The sequence below is a fragment of the Corvus cornix genome, chromosome 10 (genome assembly GCF_000738735.6).
Source record: "Corvus cornix cornix isolate S_Up_H32 chromosome 10, ASM73873v5, whole genome shotgun sequence".
Classification (NCBI taxonomy): Eukaryota; Metazoa; Chordata; class Aves; order Passeriformes; family Corvidae; genus Corvus; species Corvus cornix.
The window spans coordinates 10,400,256-10,420,695 of NC_046340.1; the positions used below are offsets into that span (position 1 = coordinate 10,400,256).

General features: G+C 50.6%; 3 protein-coding genes across 13 annotated transcripts; 1 reads left to right on the top strand and 2 right to left on the bottom strand.

Moving 5' to 3' along the window:
• The first annotated feature begins 19 nt into the window (after positions 1-19).
• On the top strand, positions 20-20,148 carry RASL12 (RAS like family 12). Of its 10 annotated transcripts, none has more exons than XR_005602791.1 (9): positions 20-624; positions 6,500-6,616; positions 6,719-6,775; positions 7,835-7,908; positions 7,992-8,182; positions 10,990-11,126; positions 12,030-12,117; positions 13,109-19,599; positions 19,785-20,148. XR_005602791.1 is itself a non-coding variant. In XM_019280821.3 (8 exons), the coding sequence occupies exons 2-8, from the start codon at positions 6,508-6,510 to the stop codon at positions 13,182-13,184; spliced, it is 732 nt and encodes a 243-aa protein (XP_019136366.2). In that variant the 5' UTR covers positions 20-624; positions 6,500-6,507; the 3' UTR covers positions 13,185-20,148. The 10 variants fall into 10 exon arrangements, 5 of the variants coding, with proteins under 5 accessions (XP_019136366.2, XP_019136365.2, XP_019136367.2 ...); XR_005602793.1 differs by having other exon boundaries at positions 13,109-16,756; XR_005602789.1 differs by having other exon boundaries at positions 13,109-14,614; positions 16,517-20,148.
• Positions 2,234-4,096, bottom strand: KBTBD13 (kelch repeat and BTB domain containing 13). The gene has a single exon (XM_010390967.3). The coding sequence runs from the start codon at positions 3,993-3,995 to the stop codon at positions 2,613-2,615; it is 1,383 nt and encodes a 460-aa protein (XP_010389269.1). The 5' UTR covers positions 3,996-4,096; the 3' UTR covers positions 2,234-2,612.
• Positions 9,929-16,667, bottom strand: SLC51B (solute carrier family 51 subunit beta). Of its 2 annotated transcripts, XM_019280824.2 has the most exons (6): positions 16,580-16,667; positions 13,055-13,154; positions 12,246-12,386; positions 11,734-11,824; positions 10,727-10,983; positions 9,929-10,525 (listed from the first exon to the last, which is right to left on the bottom strand). In XM_019280824.2, exons 2-5 carry the CDS (start codon positions 13,092-13,094, stop codon positions 10,764-10,766), a joined length of 492 nt encoding a protein of 163 aa, XP_019136369.1. In that variant the 5' UTR covers positions 13,095-13,154; positions 16,580-16,667; the 3' UTR covers positions 9,929-10,525; positions 10,727-10,763. The 2 variants fall into 2 exon arrangements, with proteins under 2 accessions (XP_019136369.1, XP_010389268.1); XM_010390966.3 differs by having other exon boundaries at positions 9,929-10,983.
• Positions 20,149-20,440: the final 292 nt, after the last annotated feature.

Sequence of the window (20,440 nt, forward strand, 5' to 3'; positions counted from 1 at the left end):
ACACCATGTCCCTTCTCCCTGGATCTCCAGGTGGGTGCCAGACAACAACAGGAAGGTATAGCTCTCCATGGCTGCCTTCATTCTTGCCTGGATGCAACAAGGAAACTTGGCATCCAGGTTTTGGGGGAGTAGACCCATCCATCCCCAAGGATGCTTTATTCCTGCTCTTCTTTAATGGCATTGAAATGGAAAATGCAGCACCTTGTATGTCCTAGGCAGATATTCCTGGGGAGCTCACAGGCTGACCTCCCAGCCCTGTTTTTCCTCCTGCTTTCCCTTGGTTATACAAGCTTTTATTTTTGATACGGACCTTATAAGGCAAGTCCATCTACAGACAGCTTTTCCTTACATTCCCCCTTGCCAAGATGATGTCACCTTAAAAACGAGACTTGCAAAAGGTTAAACTGTGATTAGGCAGATCGCGTCGCCTCGAACTGTGATCTTTGGCGGAGCAAACACCGTGAGGATGGAAAGGGGAAGATAAGGGTGCTGTGCTGGTGCCAGTGGTGCTGGATTCTGGTGGAGCAAAGCACACTGGCAGCGCCAACTCACTGTGCAAAGGCTGAGCAGCTTCTCGCCCTCCTTAGTGGCTTGTTTGGTTCTGGATCATTGTTTCTTGCAGAGGTAAGAAATGTATCTCTTTTCCTCCCTTTGCATCTAAAATGATTTTGTGTTACTTTCTGGATCACAGCCTGGATTGATGGATGCAACAAATGGCTCTTGGGAGCATCCGTGCCATAGTCAGCTGCCTGCCAAGACTCACGCTTTCCCTCAAGTGCTACACTTAAAATCTTAAAACCTTTTGCATTTTGTTGACAAATATCTTTGTAAACCCCTGAACTGTCAAAAAGCGGTATGTGGAGGTGGGGAGGAGGTTGTATCACTTGATGTCAGAGATGGAGGGAAGAGGTAAGCCTGCCAAGTTTTGTGGTCTAGGGTTGGCCACACAAGCCCAACATAAATATTTTAGTAACAGAATTATTTTAGCTTTATTTTAATGGATGTTTAAGCTGTTTGTTCAACTTAAAATTGTTTTAAAGCAATGTTCTTCCATGTGCTGCTCTCAGGAGAAGACAATGTGAAATGTTAATTGGCTTTGTCTGGGAAGGGGACAATGATTTGATTTGATGGGTTCCTGTAACAGTCCATCCAGGGACTGCAATGCTGCTCAGCTCACAGTGCCCACAGTGCAGAGCTGGGACAGGTCCATTGGTGTCCCCTGCCTCCCCCTTGCCACCACCAGACCTGCAGCTCCACCGGCAGCGGTCCCCTCATGGGTGACAGCAGGGTGGTGGCCTGGCCCAGTGGCAGAGAGCAAATGGGGACAAGGCACATCCAGTGGTTTTCCATCTGGCTGTGGGTGCAAGATGGGGTTTTCTGGTTTGTTTTGATTTGCGGTTGCATTGAGTGGATTTATTCTCAAATGCGGGAACTGTTTTGAAAATGCTGAGACTTGGCGAGGATCAGCAGCGGAAGTATTTGAAGCATTCTGGCTGGTATTCCCTTCCGCTCCCTCCCAGCCTGGACAGCACAGGCAGCCCAAAGCCTGCCCCATGGATGGGAAGCGAGCTGAGCCGGGGTCTGGGTTTGCTGCTGCATTGGCCCCTATGGTCACAGAGGGGAGCTCTGTGCTCCCCAGCCATCCCCAGAGCTGGTCTTGAGGGCTGTCAACCCTCAACACTGGGTGGTGGGATCTAATGGGAACAGCTCCTCTGGCTGTGGAGCTCTGAAAGCCTGGTATCACCATGTAATGGTGCTGCTACCTCTCCCTCCTTTCCTTTTGGCACCCTCTGTACTACCATGCTTTGCCATGTCCTCAAAAGACCCTGACTTGTCTCAAGTGAGTCTCCGGTGAGAGCCAGCACTTGCCAGCCCACTGGGGCTTGGGAGGGGTGACGGATTGTTCCCAGGTCCCAGAAAACCCTTGGCACATTAAGCACCTGATGCCCAGGAGCTGCTTTCCTTCACTCCCCATCTTCCCTCCTCCTCTCAGGACCCTGCTGCAACCACGGAGAATTCCCAGGGGAGTGCAGGGCTGCGTGGGAACCGCACTCCCACATATGGCTCTGAAACGGAGCTGCAGCTGAAAAAGCATTCAGGGGCAGGAGCAAGTCCTGACATAGATCCCCGTTAGGAGGTATTTTCCTTCAGAAGCATGGGGGAAAAGAAACCCCAAACCTAAGAGTAATGAAAAACACAGTAATGAGAAGCTTTTCTATAGTTTTCCTTTTAATTCTGGCATGTAATGAATGATTTTCCATTGAGGCAGAGAGGAGGTGGAATGCTGCACACCCTCAGAGTGCAGTCAGAATAAATAAATCCCATGTTTGCACCTCTGTGGTATCTGTCCTCTGCAGAAGCCACAATGTCCTGCACACAGCTGACTTGTGAGCTCATGGCTGACAGGACTTTGTGCCCCTGCAGGGCAGGAAGAGGCAGACAGCAGCTGCCCTTTCCGTCTGGCAGGGTCTGATGTCACCTCCAAGGTCCAACATGATGCATCCCTGGTCCTGAGCACAGCTCCATGGAGGAGGAGAGGAGCCCAGGGGAGCAGTGAGTGCAGAGCTGAGGCCTTTGCAAGGAGAGCATCCTGACATGGGATGGGGGATCAGCTACGTTGCGATGTCATGGTCACGTCTTGGCAGCCGCAGGAGGAAGGTCTGCAGGGAGCCGCTGCGTGGGAAACCTGCCCGCTCCTTCTTCTGCTTCCAGGTCTCCTCTTCCACGGAGTAGAGGAGCGTCAGCATCTTGTTGACGGTGTAGATGGTGTCACCCCTGACGACAGCGGTGAAGAGGGCTCCCTTGCTGTTCATGAACTGCCCAGGCAGGGCGCTCCACTGCCGCGATCTCAGGTTGAAGCAGTCGATGACACAACGCAAGAAGTCGTCATAGGGGCCGTTGCGCATGATGTAGAGGTTGTCACGATGGGCCACCATGCAGTGCCCGTAGCTCTGGTGCCGCTTGAGCTCGGTGACGGGAAGCCACGCGTCTTGCTGGGTCTCATACTCATAGATGACAGTGGTGTCCAGTGGCTGCCACAAGCAAACAAAGATCTGCCCCAAGGCTTGGGCACAGGGCGCTGCCGTGCTCGGCTGTGGCAGGTCGGAGACGAATGTCCAGGTGCTGGAGGCCAGGTCGTACCTCTCCACGGACTTGAGTGAGATCTTCTCATACTCGCCACCAATGGCATAGAGGTAGCCCTCGTGTCCCACCAGCCTGACGTCGTAGCGCAGCTGGTGAGGGCTGGGGAACTCGCTCCAGGTGTTGGTGTCAGCATCATAGCAGAAGCTGCTCTCTACCACCTGCTTGTTGGCTCCGTAGACGCCACCCACAATGTAGATCTTATTATCCATGGTTGCCATGCCGGCTAGGAACGTGCTGGCACTCAGTGGAAGGCAGGAGAGGGTCCTCCACGTGTTGGTCTCCTCGTCCAGGTAGCAGATAGTCCTGGAGAGGTCCTCTAAGAACTCGAAGGTGGGTGTGTGGGCTCCCACTGCCACAAAGGTGCTGGGTAGGAGGGCTTCCACGTAGGCCAGCAGGTCATCAGAGAGGCAGTCCAGGTACTCCTCCAGCTCAGTGTAGCTGTCCCTGATGTAGAGCGCAGCACAGTGGAAGAGATCCAGGAGGCCAAATATGGCAGCGGCTTGGTACAGCAGGATGCAGTTGTCAGAGTTGATGGAGTGGATTAAGTACTTGGCCAAGGGCTTCACCTGCAGGAAGGCAGCACATTCCACTGCCTGGAAGGTCTCCTCGCTGCCAAGGATGGGCCTCTCACCCGCCAGCACCCGCAGCATAGCGAGGAACCCGGCTGCACTCAGCTCCCCCAGCCCGATCTCCTCCTGTGTGCTCTCCCTCATGCCCGAGCGGAAGAGGGCACGGAAGTACTCACTGCTCTCCACCAGCAAGGTCTTCTCCACCGAGAATGACTGCTCCTCCACCCGGATACGCACCCGCTCCGGGGGCCCTGCCTGGGAACCTCCCTCCTCTGGGGTCATTCTCTCCTGGGACCTGAGCAGCTCTCAGGGGTGGGGGAGCACCCGATGTCCCTTTGTGCCCAGTACAGCCCCCTCCGGCCTTCTCCACTCTTTGATGCCTTTGCTGCACTGCCCAGCGGCCTTGTAATATAAATACCTTGGGCTAAAGATAGCTGAGCTTGTGACCGGGGCCCTTCAAAGGTATCCGCCAGGCTCAGCTGCCCACCCAAGCTCAGGCAGGGTTCCAGTGTCACCAGCCAGCGCTGGGCACGGCAGAGGTGCCTGGATCATCCCATGGAGTATGCCCAGCCACTCAGGAGAAATCAGGTTTTATTCTCTCCACTTCCAGGCATCGTCCTAGTAATACCCTAAAGGAACAGTCCCCAACCTGGGGAGGGCAGCACACTTGCTGGGGAGAGCATATGGCCACACTATTTTTTTTCCCTTAAAACATGGAGTTTACAGCCCAGGGAGGTAAACGACATCAGCAAATCTCATTGCCACCCACCTCAGCCATGGGAAAGGGACTTGGCTCTTCCTCAAGCGTTGCCATGGGCAGGGAGAGACCTTCCTTTGCGACCTGCCCCACAGCAGCATCTGCAACATCCATGGCAGCTGCAAGGAGCCGTAAGCCAGCCTGTGCTTCACCTGGGATCTCATGGTGAGAAAAAGGAAGTGCAGCAACCAAAAAACCTCCCCTCTGGCCTCAGGGCTTGCCCAGCTCCCTATAATACCTGGCAGAGGGGAGAGATAAACCCCTTTTTACTGACACACAGGCTGACAGTGAGGAAAAGTGTTACTTGTGGCACATCACTTGTTTGTGTATGTTAATCACAGCTTTTTCTGGCTAGAAATCCCATTTCACCTCTGCCGTGGGGTGCCAAGGAAGGCTGACAACAGGGCTCACCTGGGGGCCTCTTTCCTGGATCTCCCCATCACTACCCGTGATTAGTTTTCAACTGGTGTTTTGGTTTTGATGAATCATTTAACCTGAGCAGCCCATCCCGTTGAAGGTCTATTTTTTGCTCCCTCCTTAACCTCCTCATCCCAGCAGCTGGAAACTTTCAGGGCAGTGCATGATGGCAAAGCTGTTGCCTCAGGGTCATGGCCCCAGCAGGTTTCCCCAAAAGTGTGAGTTTAAGGGAGAAGGGGAGAGTTTTGCACTTGGACCGCTGTAATTGATCCTCATGGATACCCAGCTTAAAATACCATGTTTAGTTCCAATTGCTTTTAAGCACCCTAGACCTGTGTCCAAAGGGAGTCTGGGGTCAGAGGTCCTCAGAGGGGCTCTGCTTTCCACAGGGGAGTTATCCCTGTGATCCCCATCCTCCCCATCCCTGGGGCTTGCAGGGACTTCCACACTCCCAGACTATTTTGGGAGGGTTTAAAAATATCCTGCCTGTATTAACGGACAATATTCCCAAGGGTGCAGCAGCCCCGCATGGCCACGGAGCAGCCTTCGCTCTCCAGCCTCGGCTATGACCCCTCCCCGCAGTCCCTCGGGGCCGGTCCAGGGGCCGTATCCTGTGGTCCCGGCTGTTAAGCCCTATCCCAAATGGCTGTGATCGCCATGACAACGCTGACTTCAGCCTCTGCCACCTACTCAGGCTCAGAGCCACTGGGTGCCGGCTGATGGATTGGTGCGGGCACTGGTGAGTACTCCCCGGCCTCCCTTTTCCTCTTGGGACTGAGTCTTTTGGGTGGGAAAAGAGTATTTTTCTCCCTCGAAAGACTCTGCCGGCAGCAGAAGGTGTCTGTGCTTAATTGCATCCGAAGGAGCCGGGCAGGTGGTGGGCAGGGTGGCAGGACAGGCAGCTCCGGGTGCTGCTCCTGCCGGCCGGAGGTGTGATGAGTGCGCCAGCCTCAGCCAGGGCAGAGGGACCAGGCTTGGGCTTACTGGGGACACGGCGAGGAGCTGAGGGCTGAAGAAGGTGCCGGGACATGGCGAAGTGGCCACCGAGCCGAGGCACGGCAGGCTTCGGGCTCGGGGGTCCCTGCCCGAAGCCGGGGGAGCTCGTGGTGCTGGCGTGTGCCCTGCCGGGGGCACCGTCCTCGGGGTGGCCGGGGCAGCGTGTCCTGCCCCGCGGCGTGGCAGCTTTCCTTACAAGGAGTTTGGCTGGAGCCCGAGCAGCGGGAGCCGCGCTCGCCTCCGCCTGCCTCATTCATCCCAGCCCCGGCCGCGGAGGGGCCGCTGCTTCCCCAGCCCCGCGCTCCCGGAGAGCCCCACGTCCCTCCGGCCGTAGGTTTTAAGGTGGGAGGCTGCGTTTCTCTTCTCTTTCTGGCGTGTGATGGGTGGGCAGGAGGCTGGGGGGTCCCTGTCTTTGGGTGGGGTGCTGGCCGCCACTGTGGGATGAGGATGCCAGCCAGCCTGGCTCCAGGATGCGGATGGAAGAGAGGGGATCTCCCACCCTGGTACTGCTGAGCCCTTCTCTTCCCCAGGCTGGGGCACCCTCGAGTCAGGCAGTGAGAAGGTCCCTATCCGGCATGGCAGCGGGTGCTCTATGTCCCCCCGCTCTCTCCCGCAGGACCGAGGATGTCCTCGATGTTCGGCAAACCCCGAGCCAGCGGCGAGCGGCCACCCCAGAGTCCCCTCCCTGAGTGCAACGTGGCCGTCCTGGGGTGCAGAGGGGCCGGCAAGTCAGGTGAGATGTGCACCCACAGCCACGAGCAGGGCAGGGCATCGGGGAGCTGCCGGGGTGCCGTGAGGGGACACCTGCCTCACCTGCCTCTTTCACCCCCTGCAGCTCTGACCGTGAAGTTTCTAACCAAGAGGTTCATCAGCGAATATGATCCCAACTTGGGTAAGACACGTTCTCATCCCATGGAGCATCCTTCCATCTCCTGCGTTTCCCATGAATTGGCATGTAAGGGGAACAAAAAAACCCCCACCCAAAATTATATAAAAAACAACAAGAAGGGCTGGATTTGACCCAAAACTATCTGTGAAAACAGAGGTGAAAGCAGCGCCCTCTCTGGGGGCATGTCCCACAGGGAATGTTGGCTCCTTGCATCGCCCCCTAAAAAACCCAAAAGCTGAATTCTTTGGGCTCTTTGAGGAGCATCTCATGTCTGTTGGGCTGAGGGAGTGAGGATGGGTGCACAGCAGGCAACCCTCGGGCTGAGTTTTGCAGCGAGCAGTTCTGGGCATTTTTTTTCCACTCACTTGAGTAATTAATAACAATTTTCCTAGGCCTGACTCCAGGCTGTGGGGAAGAACCATAAATGATTTATCGGGGACATTAGGAAGATATGGACCTTGTCCACGAACCAACTCCAGCCCCTAATAATTCAGTGACTCTTAGAAAGAAGGATAAATACTTTCTTCCTTGGGTATTTTTGGGAATGTGGTTTCATCTTCCCACGTCAAAACCTTTCCGAAACACATCCGTTAAAAGCCAGCCCAAAGAAAGCATCTTTCTCCTGAGGGAATGGCTGAATGGTTCTCCCTGCCTGGCCTCCTTCCAAAAGAAAGGAGTGCTCCTCTTGCTTGATTTATTGGGAAACAGTCCCATGTCAAGCCCCCAGCTCACTTTATCTCACCAGGCTGTGGATTTTAGATAAGGGCCAAGCCCTAGGTGCAGGGATTGTTGTGCCAAGCTCCTTCTTCTCCCTCCTTCTCCCACGCAAGCCCATGCTTGCAGCACATGGGGAGAAATAAGCGCTCCTAGCCAGGCTTGCCCAGCAACATCACCACCAGTCCCTCAAAATAATGGGAGGAGTAAGGTGGGAGGCATTGGTGGAGGATGCTCCTCATCAGAGCTGAAATTTTTCCATGGTATGCCAAGCATCCCGGGCTTTGCTTGGCTTTGAAGAAGACAGGATGTGCCACCCCATCCTCACAACCACCCTTCTCCTTGCAGAGGACACCTACTCCTCCGAGGAGCTGGTGGACCAGCAGCCTGTGCTGTTGAAGGTGATGGACACAGCTGACCAGGTGAGGCACTGGGGGGTGATGACCAGCTGGACCAAGGCTGGACCATGACTGGACCGTGGCTCAGCTGCTCCTCTCACCCCCAGGATGGCCCTGGGAACTGCGAGCGCTACCTGTGCTGGGCCAGCGCCTTCCTTGTTGTCTACAGCATTGACGACAGGAAGAGCTTTGAGGGCTGCCAGCGCTACCTCGAGGTCCTCGCCGTGCATGCACAGGGCTGCCAGTGCCGCTGCCCCGTGCTCCTGCTGGGAAACAAACTGGACATGGAGCAGTACAGGTATCGGGCACGTGGTAAAGCTGCCTGTTCCCCATGGGAGAGAGCTCACGGATCCCCCATCCCTCCAGCTGGGATGCAAAACCCAAATCCAATTTCTTTACGAGTATTTCCATCCCCATTAGTATTTGCAACATCCTCCCACATCCCCGAAGTTTCTGCTCTCCTGCCCAAGCAGTGATGTGTTTATTTTGAGCCCGTTGGTATTTTTAGTGGGATGTTTTTTGGCTGAGTGGTGAGGCAACATCACCATCCCTGGGAGGGCTTGAGCCAGAGGAGCCCCTCTGGACGTGCCCTTCCTTTCCTTGGAGCCCTCTAGTCCCAGCCGCACTGCCAGGACTGGATGTGCCTGGTATGTTTTTCTGGCCTTTTGTGCTGCTCTGTGGTCCCATGGGTCCCTGAGTCACGTGCATTGCTGAAACCCCTGTGCTCCCAGGATGGAGGTATCCCCCTCCCCACAGCAAGGACCTGCCCCATCTCCTCCTCCCTGCTTCCCAGTGCACTGCCCTCACACCCTCCCCCAGGTCCCTGGAACACATCCCTGAAAGGGAAGCTGTGTGATTCCCCGAGGACACAAAGAGACCGTTACTCTGGGATTTTGGGAAAGGCAAAAGTCTTTTGGATTCATGTACCTGTTTGTCCTAGGGCAGGGGTGGGCAGGTGCTACCCTGATGCTCTTTGGGAATCAGGCATGGGATGCAGGATCTGTTGCCTGCACCCTTTTTGGGTGGCTGCCATGCCCCAAGGGATCTTGCACCCATCCGCTCCCCTCTCACCAGGCAGGTGCCCTCAGCAGAGGGGATGTCCCTCGCCAGCCGGTTTGGGTGCCTCTTCCATGAGGTGTCGGCATGCCAGGACTTCGCCCGGGTGCAGCACGTCTTCCACGAGGCCGTGCGGGAGGTGCGGCGCCAGGCCGAGTGGAACCTGCGGCCACTCTTCATCTCCGAGGAGCGGCCCTGCCCACCCGTGGCCACGCCGGTGGCCCTGCCCACCCACCACAGCTTGGCCACCTGCACCTTCAACACCCTCTCCACCGTCAACTACAAGGAGATCCCCTCAGTGGCCCAGGCCAAGCTGGTCACCATCAAGTCCTCGCGGGCTCAGAGCAAAAGGAAGGCTCCCACACTCACCCTGCTGAAAGGCTTCAAGATATTTTAGGACACATCCCTGTGGGCTGCAGAGAGGGTTGAGAGACACTCTCATCCATCCCCCCAGCTCCACAGGGGGTGAGATTTTCCATGATGGACTCACAGGCACTGCAGCAGCCACTGGCAGATGGCGGCCCCAGACTCCGTGTCGGGGCAAAGCCAGCAGTGGCAACCTGGCAAGCAGGCAGGGTGCCAAGGGTCCTACATGGGCTGTGGCATTGTTCTTCCTGCCCCTGCCCAGTGCTGCTGTGGTGTTTGCACCCTGTCCTGCCACTGGTACCGGGGCCAGCTCAGTTTTCCATGAGGATGCAGAAGCTCCCAAAGGAGCCAGAGCTGTGGATACCATTGGGAGGGTAAGGGCCATCCCCACAGCCCCCAGCCAGCTTGGGCACCTGGCACACAGCTACAGGAGCCCAGGAAGGGGGAATTAATCATTAATCCGGCATGGAGGCACCCATCTCATTCATCCCACAGGTCCCCGACTGAGCATTAAGTAGGAGGAATTTTTATTTTTTTTTAAATCCAGATAAAAAAGGTGCCGATACTGTTTCAGCTGCTTAAAGGCCTCAGGTAGCCTGAAACTGATACCCACACATCAAGCTAAGTCACACCAAAATTGCTGCTTTTTTAATCAACTTTTTACACTATGGCATCCCTTTCCAGAGGCTATGCAAGGAGATGCTTTGCTGACGAGGACATGGTCTGAAAAGCCTTTGTTTAAAAGACTGGTATATTTCCAATAATGTCCTAAATTATTTAATGGCTTCTACGTGCCCAGCAAAGGACACAAAGGGAATCCTGGAGCAGACCAGGCTCTACCTGTGCCCAAGCCAGGGCCAAGGGCTGGGTGTTTGGTTTCAGGTGCTCTATCAGGTTAAATGTTCTGCTTCTCCCTGGAGTTGCAGTTACTTTGCAGAGTAAAATATCCATGTATATATTTGTACATATAGCCATATATATATATATATATATATATATATATATATATATATTTATATATGACCTTACTGATAGAGAGATTCGATACAGCATTTTGATCAACCACTTTGGAAAGTATTTTAATAAAGATGATTCTGAAAAGAATAAAAATGCCTCAGCTTCAGTGTTGCTGATGGGAAGTGAGGGTGGTTACCCTGCCTGACTGCACGCCAAGCTTCCCACCTCCTTCCCTGGCTCAGCTCCCTCTTGTTTGCAGCACCTGAGGAAGAAGATGAAGTTGGCACTGGAGGGAAGGCTGGAAGCAGCCAAGAGCAATGGGGGAACACCAGCCAGGCAGGAGCTGAGCCCAGGGCCCCTCCTGCAGGTGCAACTCTGCTGCTTTCTTGTTTCACTCTTCTCTTTTCCCAGGCTAAACTGCATTTTTAAACTTCCATCCCTATGAACTGAGACCTTCTGATACCTTTCTTAAGGCCTAAATGGGCTGACTTCAGCTGCCACTATATGGCCTCCTCAGACATCTCCGTGTACAGGGACGTGACAGTCCCGTCCTTCCACTGGACCGTCACATCCCCTGGTCTCCGGTCCTGGGGCGCTGGCTCCTGCTTTTGCGGCTCGGCCGGGCTGTATTCCTGCACAGGCACCAGGGCTTGCTTGGCATCCAGGTCAACCTGCTGTGTGGTTTGTGCTGCTTCTCCATTCACGAGGATCTTCCTTTTCCTGCAGGGAAGGCACAAGGACACATGGAGTGAAGCAGCAAGCCCAGCCCACATCTGAGGGCACCTACCCTGGTGATGGTCACAGCCGTCAGTTTGCACCATGTTCCTGGAACACGCCAGCTGCTTATGGGCAAACGCTGACAGGTAAGAGCTCTGAAGTGTTTGAGCACACACAGCTGTGGGATTCACACTTCGAGAGCACCCAGCTCCTGATATCAGGAGCAGCACGCAGCCAGCCATCACTAGAGGGAGTGCGAGGCAGGCTCGTAGCATTAGCTCTTTTTTTGGTCTGAAGACAGCAGCTCTGACACAGAGCTAAGTTTTCGTACAGTAGCAAACAGTGAGTTGCTCCTCAGCTGTGGGGTTGTGCAGCAACAGGGGAACAGTGTGGGGATGTGGATGGAGAAAGGCTGGGAGTCCTGCTCCAGAGCCCCTGTACTTAGGGGAAAGCACATCACAGCATAGTTATCATCACTTCCCTCCCAGCAGCCTTGCTGGGCTGGGCAGAGCTGTGCAGTCCTTTACTGGATCCAGGACTCAGAGAAGGGAAGGGGCTTGTTCCAAGTGACACAAAGAGAGCAGGCATCAGGCAAGGTTTTATAACAAAAAATGGTTCAAAGGGAGTTTGTCTTTGCTTTTCTCCTCATCACTTAGGGTTTGTCCTGCCCTGCCAAACCCCTGTGTCTGTCTGCCTGTGAGGATTTCAGGGCACCACCACACACCAGAAGATTCTCAAATTTTCCTGACTCACCTGTTTCGCACAATGTTAATGGTCAGAAGAACAAGACCCAAAATCATGGTCGCGAGGGAAAGCGCAAGGACAGAGTAATTCCATGTTGAGGCTGAGGGAAAGCAGAGAGGCAGGGTTAGTAGGCACAGCACAGTGTGACCCACAGAGCCTGGCCAGGTGTTTCCTGAGGGCATCCAGGATGTTCTGTCCTTGATTTTTGTGGCTTTGAAGTTGATCCTCATGGCACTGACCTGCTGCTATGTCAATCTGCTCCCTCACCCTGCCAAAACCACAAGAGACCTTTGCTCTATTGGCAGGCTCTGCCTGGAAAGAGGCTGAACCCCAGAGACACTATCTCAGCAAAGCCTCCTGCCTGTCTTCACCTATGGCCTGCTTCTTCCAGAGGTGAGACTGAGGGTTTGTGTGTCTGCGGTAAATCACCTCCTCAGGTAATGCCGTCAGGCATCTCTGTTAAGCAGGAAAGTTAACAGCCAAGGACTGTGTCTCAGACCGGGAACACCAATGGGACTTACGGTCTTCTCTGCGGAAGAACCAGAGCAGCTCCTCCAGCTGTTCCAGTTCCAAGCCCAGTGGAAGGGTAGCATTGCCTGGTGTGTGCTCGTACACGTGTGTGCTGGCCAGGGTGGTCGGGAGGTACTTGTGCTCTGCCTCAGCTGTGGAGGAAAGAGAAAGATGCAATGGTCACTCACTGCAGCCCTTCAGACTGCAAGTGACCTTCCCCTTCACTTGCAGGGTTGCCCAGCACGTCTCTCCAAGCAGGCAGAATGCAGCCCTGAGTGCACAGCCTGATCTCATGCACTGAATAGTGGAGAGTGATTTTGGCTGCAGAACCCATTATGGTGGGGCACCATGGCTGCAAAGACCCCAGGATGCTGATAGGGCCTTTCCACTTTCCCCAGTTCCCTCCACTGAGAGGCAGCTCTGAGTGCCACAATTCACCAGAGAGTTGCGTTGTCAAGACCAGTCCTGGAAATCTGACTCTGGACTGCAGTCCTCCAGCAATAAATTCCTATTTATCAGGCTGGCTTGTAAACACAGCTAGACTCTAGCATTTTTTATCAGAAAAGCTTAAATGTCTGCAAAGAAACCAACATGTAAGTGTGGCCAACCCCAAGCAGAGGACATACAGAGTGCAGATGGGAATGACACCAAGTTCTGGAACTGGGGTGCAACTTTTCCCATGGCTCAGCCAGACTGCTGCTGGTGTATACTGAGGAAAATAGCCCCATAGAAAGAAAGAAACTGTATTTCCAGAAAGTTAAGGTCTTTGCACATGTGACCTACTTTACCCACAACACTGTCCTTTAAGCCAAGACTCTACCTTGCAGCAGGAAAAATGGGATTATCCACAAGAACTTCATATTTGTATATGCAGGTGGGATGGATCACGCCTTCACAGTGTTTCTTCAGTGTGGAGATGCCTGAGAAAGACAGAGAAACTAAGGAGTTGAGAAAGACCCTGATTGCCCTCCTACTCCAGCTCTATTCAGAGGGAGGATCTCATGTACTTTGGCATCTGTTTCCTCCTGTGAATGTGAGTCTGAGCTGCCACGACAGGGTGCAGAAATCCCTGGAGCCACCAAGGTGATCGCAGAGGGAGTCTGGCACAGCGTCTGCTGCCTGAGGTTGGGCCCCTTGCCGAGGTGAACCTGTACAGATGTGAGCTCAGCTGCTGCAAGCCAGCCCCTCCCCAACTAACTAAGCTTCCCTGCTTGCTCCCCTGCCTTAATCCTTAGAGAATACATACTTTGCATGTGGCTATCTGTTGCCAACCCATGGATGGCAGAATAAGGGTGTGGAGATGAGGAAATGGAAGGCTTAGCTCCAAGAGGAGGCAAGGCTGGCTTGCCATTGAGCATACAGTGTCTCCCATCCCTCAGGGAAACAGAAAGTCCTCCTTGACCTTTAGTCCCTCATTTGTCAGTGGCATTAATCCAACTTTTATGGCTGCTTATCCAAATTAGTTCTTCAGCCTCCTTTGAAGGGACCTGCCCTGAGCAGGGGTTCCTGGCTGTCCATTGTGAGTTGGTGAGACATTGAGATGGCTCTACCCAGCCCACTGCTCGCTGGCCCTCACCCACTGGAAGGTCAACGACACCACAACACACATGTCCCTCAGACATTCTGGCCCCACAGGCCATTAATTATTATATGGAGACTTTTATGACAGTCTGATACTCTCAACTTTTACCTGCCTTTGCTGTGTGGCCTGGTGCTGTCTGAAACTTGTTCACAAGCATGTTCCACTGTGCCAGGCGTGTCAACAATGCTGTTGCTGACTCCTCAGGGAAGCACTTGTCCCTTCGGTTATAGACCTAATGATTGCTACTATTTTCCCCCCCTTCTCAATGTCTTCACAATTCAAAGTTCACATTTTATAGCTAACCAGGCATGCAGGCTTGCTCCCTGCTGCCAGAAAACCACCTGCTAGCAATTCTTTGAGGAGGGGACTGTCAAATATGTGGTCCACTTTGTATTACAGAAAATATGGGTAAAGCTGCTCCCCGCAGTTAGGTGTGCCAATTACCTTCCTGTCCAGGTAACCTTTAGCTTATTCACATGGATCACCCCTTACAAAGGAGGAAATAAAATCTTGATGCCAATGAAAATAAGTTACAAGTCAGCTACACCCTAATAAGAAGTGGCACTTGAATGTGTTAAATCTTGCAGTGCAAGGCTTCTGAGTAATCATTCGCCCGAACAGGAATATTTGACAAGAATGTTGCTGATTTTCCCCTTAGGTGTTTCATAAGTTGTGGGCTACCTCCTGGTGTCTATGCTCTGCAGGGATGCTGGAAAGCTGCTGGAAGTACTTCACTACTTCATAAAGTAGTGACCAACTGCCAAATCTTTCCACACATTGGAGGCCAGAACTTTGCAGGTACAACACAGCAGCAGAATGGACATTTATTGAGCATTAACAGGACATTTAGGTAAAATACTTTCAGGGAAACTACTGTTATTTTACAGATCTCTTACATCTAAATCACACTAACCAAATTCGTTTCATCAAAGCTACAAAACAAAGTGTTCTCAGGTCAGTGTGTCTACTCCAGTGGAGTCTGAGCAGGATCCAGAATTCTGCCTAAACCACCAATTTCCTCAGTAAGGAAACAGTGACTCCCACAGTTGGACTGGAAATGCTCTGAGGAGTTTGGATCTTCCAGCCTGGAAGAGATTGTTAAAGCCATCTCCTCCAGCCTCCCCCAGACAGCTGCCCTGCCCTGCTGCCCACATCCCAGCCTGGGCAAGTACTGCTCCACGAGACGAGCTGGGAGAGTGTGGGGATGTTCTTCCCCATTGCTCCCCTGCCTGCACATCTCAGCAGTAACTCTGCCTGCTGATGGACAGGGATAAGCCCTTTGATCCAGGCCTCTGCAACTCCAAGTGTGCACTTTGGTCTCCTATCCCTCTGAAGACACCCAAGACCCTTTTGAGGTTGCTTCCCATCTTGGGTACAACACAGGAAGCTCAAATGGGAGAGAGCTCATGCATTTTATACTCATATGGAAGGAGGCAGAAAGAACAAAGAACCCACTACCTCTCAAGAAACATTTTACCTGTGTTACTTTGAATTTATATTGACACCTGAACATTTTTGTAATTTCTTTCTTTTTGCAAATGGGATTTTCATACCAAAAGCTTCAAAATCTGTATGGTGTTGTGTATTTCAGGAACAAAGAGTCACTCACTGATGCTATTTCAAATCCTCCTGAGGATCTGTGGACTTTGGTAGCATTCAGTGAAATCTCAAGAAATTACAGAAAAATTAAATTACAGAAATTACAGAAATTACAGAAAAATGGCAAGTGACTGCTTTTTGCTCTGTGCATTGATCCCAGCACTTAAATGGTAAAATCCTTTCTCATAATGGGAGCCCTTGGAGATCTGAGACCTATCACATGCAGAAGGCAGACCTGAGGGATTGGTGCTCTAAAGGTTGGCATAATCCAGCAAGGGGGCTGTGCCATGTGGGAACATGGGAACACACACATCCCCAGCTGCACGTGGACTCTTTCCAGTCAGGGCACAGCACGTGGTGCTCTGAAACCACCCCGTGCTTTCGATAGTGGGTTTTGTCAGGTCTGATATTCATGGCTGCTCACCAAGACACATGTTGCCCTCATTCTGCAAATGAGAAGTCTTTAGATACATATTATACTGGTGTACGTAAAGATGGGGAAAAATCTTTTGGAAATACCATCAAGTACAGCTTCTGTTAAGATGATAATGTCCCTCTGGGCTCCGTACTCAAAACTCACTACACTATATGGGACAATGCATTTAGACTATCCCAGTCTTTCTAAAGTAGTCTCCTCTTGCCATCCAGACTCTTTCTCTGGTGGTTATCTTATCTTAGCTGATAGCATGAAAATGGGTCAGTTATTCCAAATACAGTCTTAAAGTGGGATGTCCTGTCTTTGGGATTCATAGAGGATATATATACGTCACACCACAGCCATGCAAATGGATGCTGTGGTTTATAAAGGCACATTAAGGACTGAGTTCCATTAAGAAACACAAGAAAAATGTTTAGTATTTAAAATGCTAAGGCAAGAAGGCAGTCTGTGCTATTTTTTAACCTCTGTAAAGTAAAAAGCTAAAGAGCAAATCTGAGTTATATTACATATTTTCCTTTCACTGCTTTTATATGCGGGAGTTATCCCAGCCTGCTTTTTACTTGCCATTCAGACAGTCTCTTCTTAAAAAGTCTGCCTTCATTTAAAATTTTCAAGGATTCAAGCCTTCTAACTGGAATAAATAAATAAGCCTTTCTTTACAGATAGCTATAAATTAACCCAGCAGCCAGTGCAGCAGGAATGCCCGTTAATCTCCGCTAACTCACCAGAAACGCGCAGTTCCCAGCAGGGAGGAAGCTACATTTCTTCTTTAAGCCCTGTCATCCGAAGACATCTCCTCCGAGCACCGTGGTAATACAAGGTTCCCTGTGCTCCTGCTCTGGGTATGCTACGAGCTGTGATTCATTCTGCTCCTGAGTCATGTGTGAAGGCCAGTTCAACAGGTGAGGTACACTCCAGCCCCTGAAAAAACACACCTCTTTAGTGGGACCATTTACAGCACGAGGTGAATGACCTTTTGCCAAAGAATGAGCTGTAGCAACTTCCAGTTTATTTGCTCAAGTTATTGGCATAATCAGTATTAAAAGAGCATGCTGAGTAGAATGACACTCAGTAATAAGTTACCCTGCAGTTAAAATAAATGATAATGTTCACTCTGCTTGGCTCAGTCCTCACTGCACACAGGAAGCATGTCCTGATAAAGCAGATATTATCCTTTTTTTTTAATTCTTTTTTTCAATGAATGACCATTCTAAGGCTGTCAGAGCATCTTACCAGAGCAATCAACTTTGCAGGCAAAGCATGAAGCACCTGTCAGAGATTTTGCCATCCCCGTTTCACAGGTACTGTCAATGCCTGGCTAAGTCAATAGTCTGCTAAGAGGCTCTGATTTTTGTGCCAGCCACACTGGGAAAGGAGGATTCCTCCTCCCTGAACTACCTGATTCATGGATGGAGCTGCACACTGCAAAGCAAGAGAGATGTGGGCTTGGGGCACAGAGGTAGCACTGGTTAGCTCCAGCTAAACTGAGATGGTGGGCGTAGTATCCTTATGTTTGTTCTGTTCTTGGTGTTTTTCAGCTTGAAATAAAGTGTTCAAGGCCACGTTGGACAGGGCTTGAAGCAATCTGGTCTAGTGGAAGGTGTCCCTGCCCATGGCAAGGGTTGGAACAAGATGATCTTTATGGTCCCTTCCAACCCAGGCCATTCTATGATTCTATGATCTTTGGCATTGAAGCTTTGTTCTTGTGTGATTAACCCTTTGAATCCCATCTCATATCCAATCAGTTTCCCCAGGCAGCCCCTGTGAAATCTCACCCAGCAGACGTGTGCTCCCCAAACAGAGATGTCTCACTGCTCAGCCTCAGCCTGGCAGCAATTGGATGAGAGCTCAGAAATGCATCCCCCAGGAAACAGGAGCTTCTCCCTGCTGCTGGAGGCATGTCCAGCCAGGACGTCCCACCGCATAGTAAATTGTACTGTTTATCCTTCTCGATTCCAATTGGATCTTTCTAAAAGTGCCACCACAGTGGGGAACACTTTTCTGGCATCCTTGTGAGCATTTTGTTGCCAGGGAAAAGGTACAGGGACAGGACAGTAAGTGATCTCACAATAAAATCCTCCTGTGCAAAGAAGACACCTGGCCCCTGCAGAAAAATTTCTAAGTAGAGGGATGGAGACACTGGCCATTGTGAAGGGGTGACTGTAACATAAGGATGGTGACTGCAAAGCCCCAGAAGGTTCCTTTTCATCCCAATTTTCTACATGGTTTGATGTATATCTGTCTAGGGTCAGGACGCAGGTAGGTGCTACATTTAGGATTCAGCATGGAAATAAAACCAGTTCACCACTGGTGAGAGTTGGCTTGTGTTCCCAGTAATCCTCTCCTTTTCCAGAGAACCACAAACATGCTCAGGAGTGCTCCTCTCCAGCAAGGGTATGAGTATTTGATTTTGTGTCTCCCCTGACAACACTGGCACTGGTTAATGGGAGATATCTTTTTACTTCTTGGAGACACTTTCAGGGTCTTTGGCCAGGAAGCAAAGTGGAGATAAGATCTGATTTGTGTTCTATTTCCTCCTCGTATTTGTCTTCACTACTCTTGGGAAGAATTTGTCTGACCTTGGTGTTTTAATTTTGCTTATCTTTTTTGATCCCTTCAGTGTCTTTAACCTGAAATGCCTGGTTACAGAATAACTAAACATTCAGGGTTGTTTTTTTTTTTTTTTCTTTCCATGTACAAAAGCAGAGTACAAATGCAGCAGGAAAGCCAGATTTTTTTTTTTTTTGTGAAATAATCAGATAGTTGCTTTCATTCTGAAAAAATTTATATCAAAATAAATCTTCAGTTAAAATTCACAAACACTGTGTCAAAGGCATAATAATGAATAACAGCCATAATGTGTTTGAACTGTGGTGTCGTATCAGAGCCAAGGATGAATTACGTGGGAGCAAGTGTACTGGAGGGAATTTAAGTCCACTTCAAAAACTCACTGCAAATGAAACATTAATTACTTCATGCGTAAGTCTGGCAAAAGCTCAGCATGGAGTTACAGCATTTCTAGGAGCGTTAACTACAGCCAGAAGTGAGAATCCATCTCCAGGGCTTAAGTCCTGGAGGAGCAGCGGGTAAAACTCTACACATGGCATTAAGGACATGTTCAGTGCCTGGATCTGATACCTGGAAATTAACACCGAGCAGCTGGATCCTGGGTTCAAACTCACAACTTTTGGGCAATCCAGACACACATGTACATCCCTGGCCTTTCTGATGTGTTGGTGATAAATCCAGGGCTTCACCCAAGACCTCAGAGAACTGGTATTTGCTGTCACCACACAGAATGTCTCCTTCCAGCCGTTCTTCCAGAAATTGTCCTCACTGCCTCTGGAAACCCCGAGTATTTCTCAGATATTATGAGATCACATTTTTCACCATCTGAGATAAGGCCTGAAATTACACTCTGCGCTGAACACTGCTCCTCTCGTTTGGGGCCTGACAGCCATGAATGCCTGTAATTACTTAGTTATTGTGCAATGACGAATTGTTCCCTGTTTATGATAAGTCAGACTGTTCGCTTTCCCTTCTTTCCAATCCACTTTCCAGCATGATCCACTCTGGGAGCTTTAATCTCTTCTCAAGCACAAGCCATTCCCTCATCCTTGCTAGCCTCTTGTTTATATTTTTATTTATTTTTACTATAACCTTTCATTTATGCACTGAAATGAGGTGACCAGAGTTGAAGTGTCCTGCCTGTGACTAAACCAAGGATTTTCATGGGACTCTCCAGGTAATAGAGAATTTTAAGGTTTTTTGAGCATTTGATTTTTACATACTGATTAGGAAATTACCTCAGTATTTGGTAGTATATTCTCCTTTTCTCAGGGTGCAGGAATGTAAGCATCCCAGTTAGGATGGCCTGAATGTTTTTTTTTTACCTGTAACAGCAATTTTTCATTACTTTCTCTTTATTAGCACCACTGGAGACAGTGACATCTTCAATGTCTGAGAGAGGAAAACCCTAATGATGGACCAACAGACATGAAAAAGGGAAAGAATATACACAGCACTGCTTAGTATGGCACAAAATTTCACTTTTTTTTTTTGGACCCTTCCCTCATGTATCTGACATAAAATTCTGCCATCCATTTTCCAAGTAATTTACATCTTTTCACTGGCATATAGGACATTTACAGATTCTTACACTCCATGTTGCAGAAATTCCTAGTGTCAAAGATTGTAGGATAGACTGTGATTTAGATGTGCAGGGAATTTGTGTATGTGATTTACTTTAAAAGCTACACAAATAAACCATCTTCCCATGGGGGGAAAGAATGTACTTAGCAGAATGATAAAATATTTTCATCCTTATGTTATGGGAGGAAACAGTTATTTAAGTGGTGATTCTGACCCCATAGTTTACAAGAAAACATTCTTTGAGTTACTGTCACTGTTAAAATGAAGCTGTCCATGGTGGCGGAAACTAAAATCTGTTTTTCAAATGCTGTCAGAGCCAGATCAGTGGCTGTGGGGTCAACACCCCTTTCAGTCCCTGACGTTTTTCTGTGTTATCTTCACAATGAGGCAGCACGGACAACTCCTGGTCGGGGTTAAGGGGCCATGGGTGACAC